This window comes from Podarcis cretensis, assembly GCF_951804945.1.
Source record: "Podarcis cretensis genome assembly, chromosome: 1".
Lineage (NCBI taxonomy): Eukaryota > Metazoa > Chordata > Lepidosauria > Squamata > Lacertidae > Podarcis > Podarcis cretensis.
Window position 1 is genome coordinate 68,494,214 of NC_137170.1, and position 25,137 is coordinate 68,519,350.

The 25,137-nt window shown below is 43.5% G+C and overlaps 1 protein-coding gene across 1 annotated transcript; it reads left to right on the forward strand.

Annotated features, from left to right (window-relative positions):
• Positions 1 to 10,492: 10,492 nt before the first annotated feature.
• On the forward strand, positions 10,493 to 24,078 carry OLFML1 (olfactomedin like 1). Its single transcript, XM_079970369.1, has 3 exons — positions 10,493 to 10,878; positions 16,106 to 16,397; positions 21,599 to 24,078. The coding sequence occupies exons 1-3, from the start codon at positions 10,753 to 10,755 to the stop codon at positions 22,375 to 22,377; spliced, it is 1,197 nt and encodes a 398-aa protein (XP_079826495.1). The 5' UTR covers positions 10,493 to 10,752; the 3' UTR covers positions 22,378 to 24,078.
• Positions 24,079 to 25,137: the final 1,059 nt, after the last annotated feature.

The window sequence follows — 25,137 nt, forward strand, 5'->3', positions numbered from 1 at the left end:
AAGGAAAAACTACTCCTTCTGCTTATTCCCTCAGAGCCATTGCCTCAGTTTATGCTTTGATGTCCCCTAGTGGCTGTTCTGCAGTTTAGCTATTGGGACATTTCTTTTGAACATCACCACAATGGCCAGTTGGTTTGGTTTGAGACCTCAGCCAGCAAGAAGCAGAAGGTCAGGCATTCATGTAAAAAGATGCACAAAACTGCAAGACTGCTAAAATCATTTTAGATGAACTGCCCAGGTAGGGTCAGCCGAAAGAACCAAGCAACGTTTGTTAATTATATTTGCAAAAATCCACCAACGACATGGCAGTAAAACAGCATACAATTAACAACAAAATTATATTCATAGCACAAGTAAAAAATGTGAATGATTTCAGAACTCACAGGGTTAAAGAGTTCTGTGTGACGTCCCTCAATTCCTGTCGCGTGACTCAGAAGGAGGGAGGAGTTGTTCTTCACTGTTCTGTCTCCGCAGCTGAAGGAGATGGTGGCCATGGCTGCTAGCAGCCCAGGGGAAATCTGAGATTTATTATTTTACTGCTGTAATAAAGACTGATAACTAAACACACTAAAGACTGGGTGTGTTTGCATCTTTTACACCGGGACGCAATAGCTCCGCTGTGTTTACTCTGCACTGCGTGGCGAACAAAGGATCAGAACAGCAGGAGGTACAGCTAGAGGGAAACGTGCCGGGCTGAGATCGCTGTAAGCTGGTGCTAATTGGGGTCGTAAATCAATTAGCTATGCCACGCCCTCTAACAGGTTATGGACGCTGATTACTGCTTTGATGCTGTTGCGACGTGCCGGTGTGTGTTTAAAGCCAGGAAGCCAGGACGCTACCGAAAGCGAAGGTCTGCGTTCTGAGGCAGAGCAGCTGGCTGGAAGGAGCTGAGAGCTGAGAGCAGCTGACTGGTTACGTGAGTACAGCTGGGGCCCCGGGAAGAAAATGGCAGACAGCCAGGTCTTTGAGGAAATTCCGTTTGAAAAGCTCACTGCCCAAGGATGGGCAACCTGGTCCAGAAAAATGAGGGGTTTGTTTTTGGCTACAGGGCTTTGGAATGCAAGCCAGAAGGAGCCACTACCCCTCAATCCAGGTGTTGATGGGGCAGACGTTGCAGGCTTTGAGGCTGCGTTGCCAGAAGATAGCCAGCAGAGAATGCAAAGAGAGCTTGGTATGCTGAAAGCATGCGTACACGCATCGCTCTTGCCTAGTTTGGACGGCATAGAGTCAGCAAGGGCTACCTGGGAGGTGCTGAGAAGTTTGTGTGAAGCTTCAGCAGGAGGCCAGAGCCCTGAGAAAGTCATAAAGAGCCCAAAGATGGCTGAGGCCCTTGTCCCTGAGGTGAAGATTGGGGGGGCTGAGAATTCCAAAGGCAAGTTTGAAAAGTTTTCCACTGTGAGTGACGGAGTGGAATGCAATTTCAGCGAGGGCAAGGCTGGCACAGAGAGCTCTTCCGGAAGAAGGGGGCCAAGCCGGCTGAAAGGAGCCCTGGGCAGTGTTTTTCCACTGGTGATCGTCGTCGTTGTTTTATTTGCAATTCAACTGAACATCTGCGTCGCTCCTGCCCCCACCGAGGCAGGGAGACGAGGCAGGATGTTGTCAAGGTCGCTTCTCATGGGAACCAGCCAGGGGGCCAGGCGTGGGAATGCGCAAGGCGGACGTGCTGGAGACAGTGAGGATGCTTATCAACTGACAGCCAGTCTTGCAATGTTTGAGGGCAGCTCTAAGAGAGACAATGAACTGAGTTTTATAAGAGACTCTGGAGCTAATCGAAATCTGATTCCAGAGACCCCTACTGTCGAGATGTGGAATTGCAAGGCAGTTCCAGCTAGAAAAACTGTTCAGTTTGCAAATGGGGAAAAGAAAAATGTGTCTAACGTTGCAAATGTCCATTTTTCTGTTTTGCAGGAGCAGTTGGAGGTTTGCATTGTGCCTGGAATGCAACACTGTCTTTTATCTGTCCCTTATTTGTTGCAGAAGGGGTTTAAGGTTTGCTTTGAACATGATGTTTGTACAATCTTCAAAGGAGGGAAGCAACTAGTCAGAGTTGAAAAGAGGCAGAATGATCTCTTCATTCTTAAAACGCCTCTGAGGGGTGAGGGGAAGGCTGAGAGCGCACAAGCTATGTGTGCTACAGTTCCCACTCATGTTTCATGTGCGTGTGCATGGCACAAGAAGACAGCTCATAGTTCTCTTGAAGAAATCCAGGTGTTACAGGAGTGTACCAAAGGCTGTAAAATTCGGGAATGTGGAAAAACCCTAAGTTGTAGGGCTTGCAGAAGGGCAAAGGTAAAAGGGTGCAGTTACCCCAGGGTGGACAGGGTAACCACAAAACCTTTTGAGCTTGTTCACATAGATCTGTTTGGCCCCATGGCAAAGCCAAGTCTGGGAGGGGCCAGGTATCTGCTGACGATGCAGGATGATTTTAGCCAGGTTTCGTGGTGTTATGCTCTCAAATTGAAAGAAGATGCAGCACAACTGATTAAAAATTGGGTTGCGGAGGTGGAACTAAGGTTCTCCACCAAGGTACAGGGAGTTCGAAGTGACCGTTGTGCAGAGTTTACTGGGTCTGCTCTGCAGAAGTTCTTTCACCAGAAAGGGATACGTCACAAGGTGACTTCTCCTTAAGAGAGGGGGGTGGCAGAGCTCAGAAGTGAAGCTCTGGTTAAGGCTACACAGGTGTTGCTGTCAGATTCTGAGTTACCTCCAAGCTTTTGGATGGAGGCAATTAAGAATGTGAATTTCACCTGGAATCGGTCCTACAATTCAGTGGTAGGTGATACCCCGTTTTTCATGCTTCATGGAAGGAAACCTCAGGTTCACTTCCTCCGTTCGTTTGGGTCACCAGCCTTGGTGCCGGTGCCAAAGGCTTTGCAAAGGCCAGGTGGACCCAAATTCCAGAAAATGATCTTCTGTGGGTATGAACCGTCTTCTAAAGCATGGCGGTTTGCATATCCAGGAGGTGATCAGACTAAGCTTATGATCAGTAAACACGCTGAGTTCTATGAGCAGGGAGGTTGGTCAAAGACTCCTGCAAGGCGTGACGTTCTCTCAGAATGCCTGTCTGATTCAGAGGGGGAAGATTCTGATGAGGAAGGAGAGCCAGAGGCTGTGCCTACTGACGACCAGGTCGATGACCAGGGTCAAGAACAGGGTGGGGCGTCTCCACAAGTTGTTAAAAGAGAGCCCAAGAGTGAGCCTGCGTCTCCTGTTAGCGTGATGCAGAGAATTCGAAGACGCTTTAAGTCAGAGGGGGAATCCCGTGATGCAGAGGACTCACCTGCTGACCACAGTGAGTCAGAGGAAACACCTGAGTTTGTGCCCAGACGGTCAAGTCGCACAACAAAGGGCATTCCACCTGAAAGGTATCAGGCCACAGGTGTGTGGGTTGGTTTCGCACAATGTGAACCTGGGAGTTGTGAGGAAGTTCCACAGGTGCCTGACAGAAACGCCAAGAAAAGGCGCAAGGCATTGGGGAAGGGATTGATCTCACAGAGGTCTGTAAAGGTACATCCACAAGTCACCTCAGGAATGGAGGGAAGAGGGGGTGTGAATGATTTCAGAACTCACAGGGTTAAAGAGTTCTGTGTGACGTCCCTCAATTCCTGTCGCGTGACTCAGAAGGAGGGAGGAGTTGTTCTTCACTGTTCTGTCTCCGCAGCTGAAGGAGACGGTGGCCATGGCTGCTAGCAGCCCAGGGGAAATCTGAGATTTATTATTTTACTGCTGTAATAAAGACTGATAACTAAACACACTAAAGACTGGGTGTGTTTGCATCTTTTACACCGGGACGCAATAGCTCCGCTGTGTTTACTCTGCACTGCGTGGCGAACAAAGGATCGGAACAGCGGGAGGCACAGCTAGAGGGAAACGTGCCGGGCTGAGATCGCTGTAAGCTGGTGCTAATTGGGGTCGTAAATCAATTAGCTATGCCACGCCCTCTAACAAAAAATACATTATAAATCAGTAGGTCAGCTCAAGCAGCGAAATGGGATATGCCACCCCCTTCTCAAAGCTATTCCCTACTAGATGTGTGGATGCTTCATTCTGGCAATATGAGCTCATGTAGATATCTAGCAGAGGATGACAGTTTCAAAGCCTGAATAGTGAATTCTCCATCAGTGACCAACAAATTCCCTTGGGGAAGGCTGAGGCTGCTCACTCAGACAAAAGCTTTGAGATCTTATTTTAATCAAATAATGGATATCATTAACACACCAATTAATTATGATTTTCTCACTGATCAGGAAACACATTTCACAGATGCTGAAAAAGGTTCATGTTTCTTTCATAGCAAGTAGATGACAATTGAGTCTGAATTTAAACATGTGAACTCCAGTGCTTGAGGTCCCAGTATTATCAAGGATTGTTATCAAAAAGTATACCATTTTCTTTCCTCCAGCATATTCCGTGGGGAAGAAAACAGGGTAGGCATAGAAGCTTTCTCACCTCTCTCATCTTCAGAGCTTGTGAAGAGGGGGTGTGTGGGTATCTTTTATGCATTATACATAATGCACTTAGTGTGCTGCTGGTCACCATGTTGAAGCAACAAAATAATGAGGAATAAGTAAGAAAAACGGTAGATGGTTAAAGCAGGGCCGGCCCTACCATCAGGCAGAGTGGGAGATGGACAATGGTGATGGGAAGGGGGGGGCAGCAGCAAGGTGTTGCATCTGTATCTGTTATGCAGCCTGTCCTGCACCCCCAAAGTGAGCCTGTTGCTCTCAGGCATGGTGAAGGATGCAGTCCTGTTGCTAGCTGTCAGGGAACTGCCATCGGAAGGGGAGGCGGTGGAAGGGCTCACGGAGGTTAGGAGAGACTCGGCAGCAGAGGAGGGAACCAGCAGGGGGAGAGAAGGAGCTCCAAGGGAAAGTGAATCAGAGGGATGGCTCAGAGAGACTTCCAGCGAAAACAGAGGGGAAGTTTCAGGACCTCCTATAGGGACACCCACCCCTCGCCGGAAACTGTCGCGCCGAGAATCCAGAAGACACGTTTCCGTTAAGGAGCTTCTATGTTGGAAGCGTTTCCGCAAACGCCCACTGTCGGATTCTGCCAGCGATTGAGGGAGTCATGTTTAAGGGGCTCCGCTATAGACAGAGCTTTGATAGCCAGGCCAAACTCTGAGGGACTAAGCTTTACGCACAAGCAGCTCATCATCCCATCACACTAGCCTTGAAGTAAGATTCAAGTGCCGGTCTAAGTCAGCCTCTCTCTGTGGAATGGAGCGAGCACCACCGGAGAGTCTTTCACCTCAGGCAGCAAAATGTCATGGGCCAGCCAGGCTAAAGGGGGCACAACAGTGATGGGAGGAGGACAAGTTATCTCTTCTCAAAATTCAGTACCAAACTCATTGTCACAGCTTTAGAAGTTGAAAGTGGTAGAGCGTTTTGCTTTGCATACCCCAGGTGCAATTCAGGAACATTAGGAAGGCAGCAGGTTGGCTATTCCTGTGCTGAGGAGTAAGCTGCACTTTGCAGTGAGACACTCGCTGTCACGGAGGGTCAGACCACTGGACTGCCTCTGATATAAATTTCTGCGAGAGGATAATTCTTTCTTCTCTCGATGACTCTGGTGGATACGAGGGAGCTGATCACTTGGTAGGCCCTCTGTTTTTTGCGCATCTGCTGCTGTAGTTAATAGCCCTCACAGGTGTGCAAGGCATGGGCCTATGTAAATAGCACTCAAGTTTCATTCTTTACAGAAAGGAGGACACAGGAGTATTTCCCCACATCGCTCACCATATGTTTTGTCTGACTCAATGTATTTTCAAACTTAACACAGTGCCTTATATAGAATCACAGTAGCAAAGCCACGGGAGCCTCCCAGTGGCTCCTTATAAATCAGAGTGCTCCACATTGTTTTGCTTTGGTGACATGTCGATTCTGTCCCTTGAGAATATCATCCTAGTGTAACATACTGTTCAGATGTTGAAGTGACGCAAGCCAGTCTCCTTATACCTACCCAAGGCAAGGCAAACAGCTTTATTCACTCTGACTACTGAGGCTGGAACTAGTAACATTCTGATTTTTCTGAATGGGGGACAAGAATGAGTTTTGCACAGAATGGATAGCTATTTGTATATACTACAACTGCTCTGAGCAGTACCTTTAGGGAATGTGGAGCACATAAAATGCGCTGCATATAAAATGTGGAGGATAACATTAACTGTGGCATTCCTGCTGGTGGTTCAATGCTGGTACAAATATAAGCTTTTAATCTGGTGCATGTTTATGTTCAGTCACAATCAACTGAATAAAGTGTTAATTTAGCTTAGTGAATGTATATTAATGAAATTGTCAGATGTGAGGCTTTTTTCTTTGTCGGGATGTCAATTTCTAGTGAGCTCTTCCAGACTTAATTTAGAAAAGTGGAGCTATTCTCCTACCCCCACTCCCAAACTGAAAAATACCTCAGATTATTCCAAGCTAACCTGAACTGATTTGGAATATATCATGCCCTGGTTGAGGGTGCAATGGGGTCCAAAGTCTACCTGGCCCCCATGAGTATCAAGTACCCTCTCCCTTCCATCTCCAAAAGCCTTCATTACCCCCATCCATCCACCCCTTTTCTAGCCTGACTGCTGGTGGCAGCAGTATATCTCCCCCTTCCATAGCTGTCAACCATCCCTTATTTGGCGGGAAAGTCCCACTGCTGTCCCTCATTGATGATGTCCCTTAAATTTCTTGGGTTTCAAAGGAAGCAGCTCCTCTTCCTCCATCCCTGCCAGCTCCAACTGGGTTGCTTGGATGCATTGCTCACCCAATAAGGAGTCTAAGAATGACTGGGGGGTGGAGCTTGCATGCCTTGTGCCGATCAAATCAGCCGCGTTGCCTGGGGACTCGCCTTTGCTCAGCGCTTCCAGGCGGAGAAGTGACTGTGGTTTTCCTTGCTGCATCCCCTTTGCCGGGATGCTGCACTGTGGGAACCACCACTTGAGGCTTCGTTTGGCTGCTGGCTGGGCTTTCTGCCTTTGGCTCGGAGGGGCTCAGAAGTCAAACATACCTGTGCTCTGAAAATCCCTTATTTTGGCTGCTGATCCCTTATTTCCGAGGCTGCTGGTCCCTTATTTTCAAATCTGTAAGTTGACAGCTATGCCCCCTTCCCACTTGACCAATGTACTTCAATATACCACCACTAACACTTCACTGGCCAGAAAGAAGTAGAACTGAGAATGGTTGGGGCGAGGCGGGGGTTGGAAGTAGGGAAGAACTTTAATTATTATATGTCTAAGATTTTTAACAGAGCAGGAGAAGAATTCAGGGGTTCTAAATGTTGCCTTGTATTTGAAGTAGGCATTACAAGTCCCCGAAGTTCATATTTCTGAGCTAGGAAATTTAAATCTTGATGACATCTTCACCAATCTCCATTCCATATTTGGGATCCGATCTTACCAACTGCAATACACATTTACTGAGACTTACTCAATGCCAATAGTAACATCAGGGCCTTGCCTGTAGACATCAAGGACTGAACCTGGGACTTTATGCATGCAAGACCCATGTTCTACCACTGAGAAGGAGTTCTTGGCAGAGTTGTTTAAGAGACATGATCAAACTGGTAGTGCAACAGAGCCCTACAAATTCCTGCCAGAAAGCAATAGTGCTGTCAGGAGTCAAGCATCCCAATGAGGTGGCTGTCCTCACTTGAGATCATTGTCTTGTGTGTAGCTACACTCTTCACAATTTCTTGCTGTTACTTAGATATACAGCAAAATAGATGGTCCACGTGTACTTGCAGGAACAATATTAGCAAATGGATGGGTAGAAAGTGAATGCCGCATACATTATTGATGGAGAATCCCATTACAGCTCATCAGAGCTGATGGTTGTATTATTGTATTAGATTACTCTGAGTACATAAAGCCAGATCTCGTAGAAACCATCTAAATTGCAATTATGAAAAGAAACAGTGCTTCTGCTGATGTGGCTCACTTTACATATAATGATGGTCTGATTTATGGCTTCTGTGCTGAAAAATTGTCTCAGAAGGATAGACAAACAGAACCTAAATGTTATCAACAGTGCTGCAATGTTGCTGGTGCTGTGATTGACAGGGGCTCCATTTGACTATATTACATGCCTGGTGCTTTAAAACACACAAAATGCAATGCAAAAAACAAAACAAAACATCTATTCACATGAGTCCCTGGGGTTTTTAAGCAATCTTCAGATAAAACAACCGCACAGTTCTTACACACATCACATTTACAAAAATCCTACGAGAAAGACGGCAGGCTGAGCCTTATTGAAAAGGGCAAAATGAAAACAGCATTCTTTATTCACCATATTAACTCAAATCACTTTCAAGAAGGGAAACTAATGGAGCGTGTCAATACCACTTAATACTGGTCACTTGCCCCTTAACTTTTCTAAATCTCGCTGTCACATAGTGTGGGTAAAGTTAAATAAATATGGTATTTTAGCTTTCCGATTCATGCTTAAGAGTGACGGAGAGTTTAATCTGGATTAGGACTGGAACAGAATCAGGTGTGGTACTTAACACAGAGAACAAGCCTGTTAATCCTGAATGTTTGTTGTTAACCTTAAGCTATTTAAAATGAAATTTAAAGCAGTTGCTTCTGTCCAGATGTCCCTGCATGGGCTAGGACCATTGTACTCCTCAAGAGGGCGATCCTGCACGGGCGTTCCTATTTGATGTATATGATAGGCCTCACCCACTTCCCTAAAATGCATTAGTTCTGGCAGGTGGGCCAGAAGTCAATGGTTATTCCCAATGCCTATGTCACACCTCTTACATCTGTAATCAGTAAGAGTTGTGGCCTGATTTGACCCTCAAAAGTAATGTGTCTTGACTTTACAAGATGGGGCAGCAGGTGGGGCAGCATTTGGGCATGCAATTAGCCTAACCCCATCAAGGCCTGGTGCTGACATCAGCTACCACTTGTTCATGCCCAACCAAGCTGTAAAATTTTAGATATTATGGTGCAGAAAATAGTTTGAAAGAACAAAAATTGTTTTATACTTCTCAAAGGATGGAATATGGCCAAAGTAATATTCCATTATTTTGGGCTGCTTAAGAAGTAGAAGCAGTCAGTATTTGAAAGAGAAATCTTCTGAGGGATAGTTGTGAGTGCTGGCAAGTTGAAAATATGAGTGACACCAAAGCAGGGTTGGAAGACAAAGGAGAGAAAGGGGGGGGGGGGGAGACACACACTTTTTCTTATGTTCCCAGCTACTACTATTGCTATTTCTCTCTGACTCCCCATTCTGCCCCTTTTTATAGTTGTTGTTTTTTTAAACTGGGAGGGAGGGAGGGAGGTGGGGGTTTTATTTCCAATGGGTTTGTACAAATATTTACATTAAAGTACACTGTCGTAGCTTCCTGGCATCAGAATGTAGGCCCAAAGGCTACATTCTGAACGCTGTAACACATTTTTAAATGCATTTAATCAATAATACTCACATGCTAATACTTATGCCTCTGCGACCACAAAGAAATCACTTGTGTGATCTATTTGCTGCTATCATCTCACACTTTCCAGTGTGATAGGTTTTTGAGGGTGCAGACCCCCCTATAACCTCTACGTTCAGTGAAGGGTTAGAATTTGAGCAAACTTCTACATTCAGGAATTTAGCAAGGACTGGAATTAATGCCAGTTAGCTTCCTCATGAGGCTAGCCTCAGAAAGGCTCACTGAAGGTGGTCACTGAAGAAACAGAAGGCTGGTAATGGCCTGGTTTGTTTGATAATGGTAAGCCATCAGCAGAACATCAGACTCTCTGCAGGAAGAGGGACAGAACTCTATGAGCCCTGGCTGGGAAAAGCTGTACCAAGAGGCTGTACTGGGGAGCATGGCTGGTTTCTGGACAACCTATGAAGCTATGAGGGGTGTGACCAGGACTTTTTTCAGGGGGAACTCAAGGGAACTCAGTTCTGGCACCTCTCAGGTAGGTGCTATTGTCATTCTAAGAGAAAGAGGGAGGTGTTTATGGTGAGTTCCAGCACCTCTTTTTCTAGAAAAACAGTGCTGGGTGTGACAAGAGACACATTTGGGGTACAATGCTCTGCACCCCTTCTGTTGAAGGCATTAGGTTGTAAATATGTGTAAATAAGGCATATTTGGTAAGGACACTAGCCTCCATTGTGCCTCATTTTCCCTGGTTAAGTACCAAGAAGCTAGAATCTCTCGCTACCTCCAGGGAGAGATTGGGGTGGTAACATTAGGGCTGGCATATGTCCGGAATTTCCCAGACATACAGAAACAATGTCCGGATATAGCTCAAAAACTTTGCCGGGGGGAAAACTTTTGTGTTCGCATTTTCACTCTTTTAAATATGGCAACCCTAGGTAACAGTATTTGTCTGACATTTTTCTTACCTCAAAAATTGCATGGTATTTTGTGGAGGGTGAGAGGGGAAGTGGCCTTGTTGCACAAAAGCATGAAATCCACTTGAATCATACCTATCAAAACAGTGACAGTCTGGAAGCAGCTGAAGAATAATAGCTTTGGCTCAATACTGCTAGCCTACATGCGCTGCACAGCTCAGTTTTGAACATCTGGACCCAATCAAAAGATCACGAGCTGGAAAGTACTCCTAGAAACAAACTTATGTAGCTTAGAGCTTTGCAGAACTTTATTGTGTTAATGAGAGACTGTGGGAGCCTAAACAGCCATTTTAAATCACACAGTTGTTAAGTTTTGTTTTTGCTTGCACACAGCACAGTGCTGGGCAGATATTAAACGGAAGCTTCTAGCGTCAGTGTTTAGGGTGTTTGAAGGTTTAATGCAACAATGGCAGCCATACAGCTCAGATTCTTATTAGTTTCATTCTTTACAAGTATTGCGGGAGAAGCACAATATGTAATGCAAGATGCTGGATTGGTGCATTACATGGACCGCCGAATTCTCTCAATAGAGGTATGTGGCTATATCAGTGATATCTGAAAAATGATTTGATTTTCTGTGTAAAGTGGATATGTGCTAGGGAAATAAATTGCTTTCCTTTTAAAATGATCTCCTTTTTATAACTGTAGCTTTGATTATGCACAGTAAAGGTATAAGGAACAGCCCAAATGCAAGGTTGTTTATGAAACTTGTTCCTGTTGATTTTATTAGCAAGTAAACATGCATGCTTGGAACGGGTGCAATCCAGCTAGAGTTAAAACACTTTTAAGTTAGTTGATTTTTCAGTGGAAAGCAAGCAAAGGTTTACAGTGTGCTGAACAAGGGCAGGATGGGATCTGGGATATTTTCACTCTTTGGGGGAAAATCCATTTGACAGTGTATGAAATTTGAATGCCACAAGGAGCCATCTACTCTTCAAACAGGACTTCCAATATCTCAATTTCTGACCTTTACTACATAGGTGTTCTGGTTAAGCTAAAGAGATTCATTGCATCCATTTTCACAATGCTAAGAGGGCAAATGAAAACTCCTGGATCTTGAAAACACACTTTTTACTCTAGCAGTTGGGTCCCCAACATGATCACTGTGGGCACCATGGTACCCTCATACACCTCCAAAGGTTGACAAAGGTTGGGAACTCCTCCTGTAGCATTATGAATCATATGCATTCAGTCAATGTAACAAGCAGTGCTATTTTTCTAGAAAAAGAGGTGCCGGAATTCACCATGAATACCTCCCTTGTTCTCTTAGAAAGGCAATGCCAGCCACCTAAGAGGTGCTGGAACTGAGTTTCAGCGAGTTCTTGCTGAAAGAAAGCTCTGGTAACAAGCTTTAAGAAGTTATACAGTAATTGTTTCAACACTGCATGTGGGTTAGTAGAACAGGAGTTCGCTGTTAACTATGTATTGTACTAATTAGCAATGCAATTCTATATGTGGGTAATAATAATAATAATATCCACTGGGGCTTACTCCCATGTAAGTGTGCCTAGGATTGCAGTTCTATGTATACTTGCCTAGGAGTAAGCCACCCAAAAAATCAATGCTTGCTTTAAAAATCAATGCCTGCTGTTCTCTTTCCCATTATGAATGAGAACATTTGAAATTTTGAGGTGATGTTGACATTTCTTGAGAAAAGGTGCAGGCTAGCTATTGTGCACAAGAAGGACCCATATTTTACTTAGCAGGAGTGCACAAGAAGGACCCATATTTTACTTAGCAGGAGTCCATTAACTTTCACAAATCCTCGACATGAAGGTTTTTAGCATCGTTTCATCTTCAGGCCAGGTCAATAGCAGCATAGGAATGCTTCAACAACAACAAAGCTGGCAGTTCTGCACCACCTCTTCTCAAAGGGCTTACAATCTGAGGTAGATGGGCACAGCAAAGGGAGCAAAGTCAGGAAATGGCAGTGATTAATGGAGATAAGTTAGAGGACAGACAAGTAAGAGGCAGTGAAGAAGCAAGCAGGGTGAAGCCAAGATTATGCCTGATTACTACAGCTGTCACTTGATACGGCTGAATAACTGCTATAATCAATCATTGTGTGATCAATTGTCATGGCTTGCTGCCTATTATCTCCTCAGACAGTCACACCAAGATTAGAACCAGGCTGGAAGCTGATAGCTATAGAGATGTCAATGAGACTGCTTTGTCCTGACTCACAGAGCCAGGGGTTTATAATACTCACCTCAAATAGGAAGTGAGAATTACAACCCCTTAATTCTTCCCTGTCTCAGATTTCAATCCAATCTGATGAAGAATTCCACTGCTCCCTGCCCCCAGGTCTGCCCATTTGAGCCAGTCCTCAAACCTGCATCCTCCCACTTACCAGGCTGTGGATATTACTCCAAGAAAGGAGGTCTCTCCCACCCACATATTTCTCATGCCTGGGACACCAAATAGAAATATGTTTTCCCAAGAGTTAATGATATCCAGTAGTTCTGGATGGGGAGGACACCTAGAACTTGCCCCCCAGATCTGAGGTTCCCTGTCCCTGATTTGTAGGGTAGGAGTGGTGGATGGCAGAGTGTGTTTCTGATCTTGCTTCTTCCATGAATTTGCAGTTACTCCAGTCATTTGTGATGTTACTCATTTGAGTCAAATATGCAAGCTCACGTATTTGAAATCTCCATGCAGTACTTCTATTTTTCAAGACAGGCAGGTAGGAAAAAAGGGTCTTTGCCTTCCCTTCTCTCCAGTCAAAGAAGGGGAAGCTGGCTTTGGAGGAGCTGCAGAGCTGGAGCTCTGAGTAACTGTACTCAGCGACTCTTTTCTTTGGCTCCATCCCTTCCAGCTGTGCAACATCTGGATCAGCAGGGGCCTCACTGGTGTCTTCCGCCAGCACAGCTACTATTTTTGAAGCCTCCTGGAAAAAAAATCAGTAGGTTGTGGTGAAATTTTGCACTCAGCTGTTCTCAAACTTTTTGTAAATGTCCCCCCCCCCCCATTTTTAAATGTACATATGACAAACACATGTTTGCAAATATATATATATATCATAATATAGTGTACCATATAGGTATACTAATCCTGAAGCCAGGACTTGGTTTTTACTCCCTGTCAAGTTTATACTTGGTAGCAATCCTGCATTTGCTCTATTAGTATGTGAAAAAGCTATGTGTTTGAGGCAAACTCGGTGTTTGGGATTGATGGAACCCTGGAGGCAGAAAGAATATATTTGTGCTGATGCATATTTGAATAGGGAAAATCCATAAAGAACAGGAAAAGTGCATTTATACACCCAAAAGTCCGCCATATTTACCAGCAGTGACACTGCTGTTTTCTGGATAAAATAGAGGCTGAACTTTTTAGAATATTCTTTTATGAGGAAAAAAAAATAAGAATTACGATTCTGTGAAAGAATTAGGTGGGTTGTGTTTTTTTCATTGGGCATACATGTTGCTTATATAAGAATACAGTTTTCTACCTCTTTTCTCATTCAGTACATTTACCTTGTACCAAAACAACACTCCTAAAATGTCCAGTTTCCAACTGTTCCACAGTGCATGCCTAGACATGTCTACTCAGAAGTAAATTCCACTGTTTGTAATGGAGCTTACTCCCAGGTAAGTGTGTATTGGATTGCACACCCAGCTCCTTTAAAAAAATATTTCTGTCCTTTTGAGCCTCATTGTGCTTCCACTTAGGACTAAACTGGCCAGTTTTACCTCACATAGTTGTTTCGTGTTTAGTAACTACTACAGCAGGACTGAGCCATCAGGAACATGGTGGCAGGGAATGACTTTAAAACTTTGTCCCTGCCATGGTCCCAATCAGAATTACAGCCCTTGTCTGCCATTTGCAATGGGAAGGTCTTGTTGAGGAAACAGGTTCTAAGGCAGCCATGTGAACTCACCCTCAGTCTGCCAGGATTCACGTAGAAAAAAGTGATGGTGGCATGAGAGATAAGATGCCAGAGCCTGACCTCTGGGAATTCTGACTTGAGACGTGCCCTTCCACCACCACCCTCCAAGGGCCTTACTGTGTGCCTCAATGCTAAAATTAATTTTAGAAAAATCTCTTTTTAAGCCAGAAGAGAAATGGAATGCTGAGCAAAGCAAACAAGAGGAACAATAAAGTAATGGAATGCAGCTTACCAAATCAAGGAAGTTGTTTTTGGTGGTTTCACCAGTGACCTCATAAAAGAACATTAACTTTAGAGTACTTTCTCAGTGGGGTTCTCCTAACAAGCCTTCTGCAGATTTCCTGGTGGGGAGGGTGGGAATATGACCTCACCCCACTTTTCTGTATTATTCCCAGATATAAATTTGTACTGTGTCCCTTCTCAGCCTTCCTTATTCTTAGGGGCATCTCTGCATGTGTTTTTAACATATCAGAGTGTTGTTTTCCATATGAGCAAGCCCACGATTGGGGACACGGGTGGCGCTGTGGTCTAAACTACAGAGCCTAGGGCTTGCTGATCAGAAGGTTGGCGGTTTGAATCCCCGCGATGGGTGAGCTCCCATTGTTCAGTCCCAGCTCCTGCCCACCTAGCAGTTTGAAAGCATGTCAAAGTGCAAGTAGATAAATAGGTACCACTCTGGCGGGTAGGTAAATGGTGTTTCTGTGTGCTGCTCTGGTTTGCCAGAAGCGACTTAGTCATGCTGGTCACATGACCCGGGAGTTGTCTGCGGACAAATGCCGGCTCCCTCGGCCTATAGAGCGAGATGAGCATGCAACCCCAGAGTCATCCGCGACTGGACCTAACGGTCAAGGGTACCTTTACCTTTACGCCCACGATTGACCCAGGACTCAGCTATACAGCTGTAAATATAACGTTTTGTGCTTTAAGTGCATTATACAAATGTGACACTAGATGGTGCAGATGAGCTTGCGGCTAATTCCATATATATTTTAAAACATTTTATTTTAAAAAGTACTTTCACGGTGTTTTTTATATCTGTGTAGATCCACTTCCACTGTCTCATCTTCCCCCATGGTAAAGGACTGCATGTACTGTATCTGTTACTCTCCACTGCATTCAAAATACAATGTGTGGCATGGGTGTTCTATGCAAAGGCTCAGTTCACCTGCTTCCTCCCCTTTTTCTAGAAAAATAGCATAGGTTATGTGCATGGTAGGGGAAAAATGCAAGTGCCTGTTCTGTCATGGAAAGTAGATCATTGCTGGCTCCATAAGCTTAGGAACCAGCTCTAAATATGGAGCAGGCCATCTATAAGGGACTGGATAATTAAAATCTGGAATACTGTTTATGTGGTAAAGCTAATAAATATGGTGAGAATCAGAGAAAGCAGACAACTTGATGACCTCTTTCTAGAAAAACTACATCTCTTCATAAACTATTGGTGTAAATAAGATTCAAGACCATGTAAATCTGTATTACTCAGAATTTGGCTTATTTTTGAATTATTATTATTTTTTTGCTTTTGTTCTTTGTTCTGGTGGTTGTTGTTGTCTTTGCTTTGCTTTTGTAAGGTTTAGAATTTGCATTTTTTAAAAAAAGGAATTTGAAAACAGATTGCAACATTACAAAGAAAGCTTTTCAGATAGAAAGAACAAATAAGGAACTTGGCACCATGCATAGGGATTCATTCTCAGAGTTTGATCCCAATAATTTCTGGCAACAGACATTCAGTAACATGTCGCAGAAACAGGAGACATAGTTAATTCGTCTGAAATGGAGAAAAGCAATGTTATTTTAAATCTAGAGCCTTTTTGGGAAAACCATTAAACTAGTTCTCTGTCTATAAATGCCCCTGTCTGTGTTCTAACTAAAGAACAGGTTAAACAAATGCAATCAAGATATTGCAGATTATGTCCAGGAATTCCGAGAGTTTTCCAAGAGGATGATGTCGCGCCTGGAAGGACTCAACGTTTTGAAGACAGATCTTAAAAATGATGTTGACCATTTGCTAACAAGAGTGGAAAGAGCGCAAAGGGAAATTGACTATTTTGAATCGGCAAAGGAGTACCCCGACACCTGCGTGGAAGTCGACGAGGACCTTGTGGAGCAGCAATTAATGGAACAAGAGGAGTCGAAACAGAAAGTCAAGCTCATGCTCAATGCAAGTAAGAACAGTTTAGCTACAGGCTTTTATAATTATCCTTTTAGGCCAGGGATAGTGAACCTGTGGCTCTCCAGATGTTGTTGGACTCCAATTTCCATCAGCCCCCGGCAGGTTGGGCAATGGTCAAAGAGGATGGGATTTGTAGCCCCAACAACCTCTGGGAGGGCTATAGGTACCACATGCCCGCTTTAGTCAATGTATCAGTATTTCAGCTCAGTTCTCATGGTGTGAATCTTTCAGTGTATACATACAGTATCCTGCTGAATTGAAAGCGGATCAGCCTGATGAAAACATTATGGTAACACACCAATTCCCATCCCGGTTTGCAGCATCAAACCATGAAATAGAAGAGTAAGAATTTGTGTTTCATGGTTTTATGTTGCAAAACAGAGATGGAGTTGCTGGACTCCAGTTCCCATCATTATTGACCATTGGCCGTGCTGTCTGGGACTCATGGAAGTCAGAGTCGAACAACATCTGGATGACAACAGGTCCCCCTGTTCTGCTTTAACATCAACATAATTGGCACAGGACAGTATGCATCTAAATAACTGTGCAGGTGAACTTTCCACCTTTCTTCTCCCCTGATGTGCCCCCATCACCCCCAGATCTACTGTGGATGGTTGGGTCAATCGCCAGAACAGATTTGGGTGAAGGCAGAGAGGGGGAGAACATTCTGTTGCACAAGAATAAATCCTTGAGATGATGGATCATTCCCATTAGTATTACTCTGAATACAACCCACATATATAAACAGGGAGGGATTGTAAAGAGATGGAGATGGCTTCCATCTGCAAATGACCCCCTCCCCCAATGTGTATCATTATTTCCTGCTGTTCAGTGTCAAGATCACACAAGAACGTGAGTAATTTACAGCACCATTTTATACCGGGCTACCCAGAAGTATGTCCCAATGGGTTCCATAGGACTTCTTCCCAAGTATTTGTTTATAGGCTTGCATGGTTAGCTGCAAATCACAATAAATAAATACAGAAGTTAAGAGGAGCAAATCAAGATTTAGTGAAAGTCTTTATTCCTTCTCAAATCACCCCAGAGGAATGTTTCTGGGTTCTGAAATACTGAAATATAATCCATACACCTTGGACTTCTTCACAGTTTTCAGTTTGGGGTGATCAGTCGTTGTACAGTACTGGTTATTAGATTCAAGCATGACATGCACACCAAATAACAATAATTTGTAATTTGAGTTTCAAAAGCAATGAGTACTTAGTCCTAGGAGGACAATATTATTGCTCTTTTTTCTCTTTCTTCATTGCATGATTGCACACAAACACACACAAGAATATTCTTGTACCTCCTGTTCATATACTTGTTACATTACTTTTATAGTACAGGAAAACATACAAAAACGGGGGCATTATAAGAAGATTGCCCTTGGGAAATTACTTATCACTAAGCTAGGGAAGAAAAATGACTTGTTCTTCCACAGTGTGCTTTCGGATATTCACATAAGCATTACAAGCTATGCAAGCCCTTTGCTGCTCCGTGAATATCCCTTTCTGGACAGTTAATGGACAATACATTCAAAAACTACTTTCTATATTATCTATATATCTAACCCAAGGTCATAGTCGAGGTCTTCCACCTTTGGCTAATCTGCCTAAAAATCTGTTGTGATTTTCTTGCAGCAGACGTTGCTAAAATGTGGGCAATCTGTCTTGATCTAATTTAATTTTTGCTGCAATAACTATTCTTTGTTCAGCCTATGCCTAATTGTCACCATTTTGACACGGTCTATAAATTTATATTTTCAATCCAGGAAACTTTTGGTTTGCTACCTTTCCTTTTTTCAGTTATTGGATTGGATTCAGACTAAAGATAGTTGACCCTAGCTCTCCTTTAAATCAATGGGACAAATCAGTAATGACTGGATTTCCATTTGATTTTAGTGGGAACCACACCTGTCCCCAACTCTTAAGCAATGTGGGAGAGATGTGGGAGGTACTTTGCAAGCACAAAAGAATCATTTCCTTGTCATTGGTTTTAATGCAGGCTGGCTGTTATATGGAGCACTATCTATTGTGAATGTTTCCAGTGCAAGGCTGACCCAGCTGGAGTTGTGGGAGAAATGTTCTGGGCCTCTTGGACATCACTGATCTTCATTTCAGTGGCTAGAAGTACTGTTTGTCCTTCTTTCAAAGGAAGCACAAAAGTCTCATTTCAGTCTGAGATGATTCAGGGCTCCCCAGTACTGAAAGGCTTTCAGGGCTGTTAGTTATCCCCCAACTGTATACATAAGCAATAGCTATGGGCATCCAAGACTACAAACTCCCCCAAAGGGAATGGAAATATATCCACTTGTTTCAATTAATTTGGAGTAGGCTCCCGAAGAGGAAAGTGATAGTACTACAGAGATAGTTTCATAAGCCTGTTCTGTAATGTTTTCTGCTGCAGCTTCCTACCTAAAGGGCTTGTTTACTTTGTTTGGCTGCAAATGCTGCGTCTTATTAAAAGACATTCTTTAGAGTCCAAACAGGGTCTCTTTTCACTCCGTATAGCGTTGGGCAGGCAGAGGATAATGCTTGGGTCCTGGATTGTGCCCCAGAAAGAGCTGTGCAGCCCCCTACTGCGGATTTACAGTGGTACCTTGGTTCTCAAACTTACTCCATTCTGGAAGTCCGTTCCAAAACCAAGGCGTGCTTTCTCATAGAAAGTAATGCAAAACGGATTAATCTGTTCCCAACTTTAAAAAACAACCCCTGAAACAGCAATTTAACATGAATTTTACCATCTAATGAGGCCATTGATCCATAAAATGAAAGCAATACTCAATGTATTGTACTACAAAATAAATAAGACAGTATTGTAGATGAGGGGAATTTTTTTTTTTCTTATCTGCACTGATAATAGTCATTGTTTGGATGGGAGGGCTTTTATCCATTTCCACATTCACACAATAGTAGCTTAACTGGGTTCCACAGACACAAAAACAAAAACGCAAAATAAATAGCAAAAGCAAAAGCACCAAACTTAATCCGTTCCGTTTGACTTCCGAAATGTTTGAAAACCAAGGCACAGCTTCTGATTGGCGCACGCACCCGGGAAACAATAGCCGACAATCACATCAGATGTTTGGCTTCCGAAAAACATTAGAAAACTGGAACACTTACTTCTGGGTTTTTGGCATTTGTGAACCAAGATAACACTGTAGCTGGGGAGGGTTGCCCTCATGACGAAGTATACAGGACTTCTTCAGGAATGTTCCAATATCGGGACAGAACTGAGGGCTAGTTCAAATCAGTTTTTCTTAGCCCTCATCAGAGGCCGCTGTTTGGGTAGAGAAAGTATGCAGGGGGACATACTAACCCCCCAGCATTTCAGAACCAAGGTTCTTCATCATGTGAGGAGCCTCCATGAGAATAGGAGGCTCCCTGTTTCAGACTTTTGTCCTTCTTTAACTTAGAAGGTGATCGGAACAGCAATGGAGGGGGGGGGTGAAGTTAGTGCCCTTGCCCGTGCCTGACCCCATGTTTACTTTCCCTTACCTGCAATGCCTGAAGATGTCTCATGTGGTGTTTTGGTAATTATACTGTGGTGAATGTATGAGTGTTGCTGAATGTAATCTTGGCTGGCTTTTGCATGCAGAAGCTTCCAGACTCAGCTTATAGTGTCTCCAGTTTTGTTTTCATTTCTTTTAAAAAGGAAATCAGGTAGCAGAACTCCTGCCAGGAGAATAACTCCCAGTCTAAGTAGATAATGGCCTGCCTGCCTCATGTGGCTTTCCTCTCTGCTAGTCTAAATGCAAACAAACCAATGTACCAAAAGAGTATTGTGGCTCATGGGGATTCTATTAACAAAAACAGGTGGAACGCCAGCATGAGGAGAGACCAAAAGTTACTTCAGAATAACCCACAAGTTAATTTCTCTTTCATCTAAAACTAGAGCAAAGTCTGGTGCATGTGGACTATCCATAACAAACCATATCTGTCTTTTGGACTTAAAATGGTTCTTTTTGAATTACTCTAAACATGGGGGAAGCAGCTGCCTGATTTCAGAGGACAGGTATAATTTCAAGGAAAAGAGATGCAGATGTTAAGAACATCTGGTCAGCAAGTAGTTGAATGGGAAAACCATGCTGAAGAATGGGGAAGAGTGAAGAGCTCCACCCTAGTCCCTGTAGTGACTGCTACATCCTCTTCCACAGACTTTGTTTGCTGCTAAATTGATTTGACAATTAGGAAGTCCAGGTGGTACTCGGTGAAATTGACTTTGGTTTGGGGGTATCCAATTGCTGATCTCTGATGTATCCAATACCAGCCACTCCTATCCCTAAAATTCATCGAGGGCAAGGAGTTTTGCTCATGGTTCCTGCTAGGATTCACTCTGTGGAGATTACAGGGCCTTTTTAATAGTGGCACCCCACCTTTGGAAGATTCTCCCATGGAACCATGTTTGTCTCTTTGCCTGTTTATATTTAGATGTCAGTCAGGGGTGCCAACTTGAATGAAATATTGTGGGGGCCCAGGTAAGCCCCACCCCACGTAATCACGACATGGTGCACACACACAATTTGAATGGCAATGCCCATCAATCTTGCAGGAGCCCGGCCCCCTCAAATATTTTATTGTGGGGGCTGAAGCCCACATGGCCCCATGGAGTTGGTTCCTGTGATGTCAGTTAAAGACATATGTGAGTACCCAGGCTTTTATAAATCAAGGCTACTTGTTTTGATGACCAACAGCTGGAAATGGTTATTGCATTTTAATGGTTATGATATTGTACAGATATTTATGGCTGTTTGCATTAGTTTTATTTATTGGATGTATTTTGTTGCTCTGCTTTATCACCCTGGGATCCTTTGGGAGGGAGGGCAATTCAGATATCAAATAAATAAGCAAGCAAGCAACTGGCTGTGAAGAAACAGGAGACAAAAACAGCACAATACACCATAGAATACATCATATCTGCAGATGCTTTTCTGGAAGTCTGCTAAGGCAATTCTGGCTTGGGGTGTATCAGATGGGATAGAGATAGATCAATTTAGATAATCTATTCACTGTTCCATTTCGTTGTTTTCTTTGACAGAATGTAGACCAATTGTGACATGTGATGGTACAGAAAACAATTTACACTTTCCTGAATTATGCTGGATGGGGAAAATATTCAAATGCTAAAGCAGAGAACTTACGGCATATGTGTTGATGCTTCTTTTTGTATTTACCTCCCCCCACCCTTTCAAAGGTTGTAACCACATGATTGCAAGCTTCAAATCCCTGAAGATTGTAAAGAAGTCTGGAGACACACAGGGCTCATGGCTGAAGGACCCCATGAAGAACCCCCAAAAGATCTATTTCTTAACTGGGGTAAAGAACAAAATTGTAATGGAGTTTGCAAATATCCGGGCTTTTACTGAAAGTGGTGAGAAACAGTCAGCTCGCAGAGTTAACCTGCCTTTTCCCTGGCAAGGGACAGGCCATGTTATATATGACGGTTTTCTGTTTTATCACAAATTTGGCTCCTTAAATGAGATAATTAAGTTTGACATTCAGAAAAGAAATGTAACTGGCCGGCTGCTTCTGTCAGGAGCAGGAGAGACCTTCGCCTACGATCTTCTTCCTTCCACTAAGATAGACCTAGCTGTGGATGAACTGGGATTGTGGGCAATCCACACAGAGCCAGATCCTGGTAGAAAGCTGGTCATTTCTAAAATCAACTATGAAACCATGGCCGTGGAATATACCTGGGACACATCCTGCAAAAGCCAGAATGCCGAAGCAGCTTTTATGATGTGTGGTGCCCTGTACGTAGTGTACAATTCACCAGGGGGAGGTACGTCTCGCATCGAGTGCATTTATGACACCTTAGACGCCATCAATCCTTATGAAATCCCAACGCTTCCTTTCCCCAAACGCCAGACAAGTCACTCCATGGTGCATTATTACCCCAAAGAAAAGCAACTCTTTGCCTGGGATAATGGATCCCAGGTCATTTACAAGCTCCTGACAAAGCTAAAAAATTAATAAAAGCAACAACATAAAAATCTTCTCCATACTAAATAACTTGCCAGTGTAATGAATTTACAAGTACTAGTGACTGAGAGGTTATTTTTTTTTTTTCTGCTTGCCCACAGTTTTACAGTTATTTTGACACTTTATTTTGCCTTTAAAGAAGAAGAAGGTTTTTCACCCCTTTCCCCTAGATTGGTGCAGTGCTCTGGAAAGGCCTTTCCCTTCCTTGCAAACAGAGCCAACTTTCTGAGGCAGCAACCTAAATTTGGTGGCAGATTGGGAGGGAGGCGGCAAATCAACAGGTTAGGGTGGCTGAGGAAGTGAGAGAAAGAGAAGGCGATACTGGTTGGTATCCCCCTCTCTCCTGATAACAACTTGCATGAAAGTGGCCCCCCAACTTTTCTCACAGGCTCATATAAGATCAGTATAAACAGTTAGACCTGGTGAGCATTTAAGATCCCCATCCCTGATTTGTGGGTTGCCATCTGATTAGATTTCACTTTGATTCTGATTTGATTTTAGGATGTATTTTAATTGATCATTTGATTTTATGGTAATATGTTATATATTTAATGTTAGCCGCTCTGAGCCCGGTTTTGGCCGGGGAGGGCGGGGTATAAATAAAAATTATTATTATTATTTGTGAAAGAGACAAGCATGTAATTCTTGGCCTGGGCACAAGGGAGAATAGTACATAGTTACTGTTGTTTTGCTGCATCCACACAACATTGTACACACTGGTTGCTTTCAGTCCCCCTTCTCTCCCAGCTATCTTTCTCTATCATTTCCTGCTCATTTTCCTCCCACCTCTGTTCCCACCCAGAACTTCTCTTTCCCTGGAGTAAATAGGGAGTAAATAGGCTTGTTCCCTGGAGTAAATAGGCTTGTTACTTGTAGGTCTGATTAGCACCTGGGAGACTAGGGTTCAAATCCCCACTCAGTCGTGTAGCTCAATGGGTGACCTTGGACCAGACACTCATTCCCAGCCTAACCTGCCTCACAGGGTTGTTGTGTGAGGATAAAGTGGGGAGGAGGAGAACTATGTCCCCCACTCTGGAGCGCTTAGGAGAAAAGGTGGTATATATAGGCAATAAAACAAAATAAATAAAGCCACACCATAGATATAGCACACTTTTAAAGCACATGACTGCCCCAGAGAACTGTAGTTGGTTACAGGTGCTGGGAATTGGCTCCGTGAATAGCAAACTCTGGTTCCCAGGGTTCTTTGGAGAAGGCCATGTGCTTTAAATGTATTGTTTGGATATGACCAGGAATGCCATTGGTGTTCTACTTTAACAGCAAAATGACTTGTGGTACCACAGCAAACAGATGGTCAGCGGGGGGGGGGGGGTGGAGCGGTGACTCCATAACTGCAGCTACCAGGTACTTCAGATCAGGTTTCCCACTGTAAACATGTAATAGGTTACAGGCAGTTCCCTCTTGACAGCAGTCTCCTGCACATGTGGTCTCCTCCTGCAGCATGTTTGAGTGTGAGAGTTGCCCTCTCACTAGACTGGCACCTAGGTATAAAATTCTGACTGCTCTTGTAGCGCCTTTTAATTCTGATACATTTTAAAGCAGCACAGTGAGTAACTCTACATTCCACCATGTAGACGCATGCTATCTATATAATGTCATAGCAAACGGTGAACTTGTTTGTACTGTAGAGGATATATTTTTTAAAATGTAAAATAAAAGATCTATATATTGGCACCCTTGGCTCTTGATATTTAAGATGGTCAGAATTCCAGGTTATTAGCCAGAGCAAATAATGGAGTTGGGGGACAAAAATGAGCTGCTGTGACGGAGCCAGTCTCAACTGAAGCTCATCACCTGGAAGGCAAGCTATAATTCAATACAGAGCAGGGGTATTTAGAAAACTGGTAGAATGATTAGGGAAGTGGTGTTTTAGTACAAGACTCAAGCCAGTTGGTCGGTGTTAAATATCTGCTCCTGTGAAATGTTTGCAATGTGAATCATCGTAGGACACTTGAAAAGTCAATCAGAAATAGTAGGGCTCTTGAGAATTTATAATAAACAAGAGGGGCTTGTGAAGTGTTTAGAGACACATTTATGAAAAGGATGTCTAATCTGAGTAAACCAGTAGTCAATTAACACCAGTTTAAACAAGGCCCAATAAAATAAAGATTTTATGCCTGATTAGCCTGGATGTTTGAACTCACATCTTGACACTATTTCTTCAACCCATGTGGAATTACTACTAGTACCACCACCACCACTACTACGCCTACTAACAACAACAACAAAACAACAACAACAGATTAGGCAATCAGTCCTTTTGAATTTGCTTCTTAATACTTCAAGCAAAAATGGTTAAGCTAAACATTTCCTCCTTGCCTTTGGTTTTCTTCTAAATAGCCCAACAAATAGCTATGCTTGCTTGTTCCTGGGTGATGCTAAAAAAGCTACAGTCAGGCTTCTTCACAAGTAAATGTGTTTTGGAGGACATCATTTAATAGGGTTTTACACGTTTGCATAATTGGTATCTGTCTAGGGCTCTTATGATGGGCATGTGTGAGAGCAAATTTAGATAAATAAAACAAGGGAAGGCTATTTCCAGCTCAGCTCTAAATAAAGCGCCATGAATAATGTATGCTCATCTTGGAAGGCAGGCTTTTGATTTTAAACATATGTGCGTTAGATATTCATTCCCGTTCTTCTGCAGTGTTTCTGTGTAAAGTGAAGTTAATACTTCACAGGAGACAACATGCAAATTAAGGTCTGCCTGCCTGCAATCTGTGGTCCAGAACA

Excerpts from the sequence above, each read along its gene's own strand:
- OLFML1 (XM_079970369.1), top strand. The coding sequence starts at position 10,753 with ATGGCAGCCATACAGCTCAGATTCTTATTAGTTTCATTCTTTACAAGT. Across the intron at positions 10,879-16,105 it reads GCCGAATTCTCTCAATAGAG|AACAGGTTAAACAAATGCAA; the intron begins GTATGTGGCTAT and ends TTCTAACTAAAG. Across the intron at positions 16,398-21,598 it reads CAAGCTCATGCTCAATGCAA|GTTGTAACCACATGATTGCA; the intron begins GTAAGAACAGTT and ends ACCCTTTCAAAG.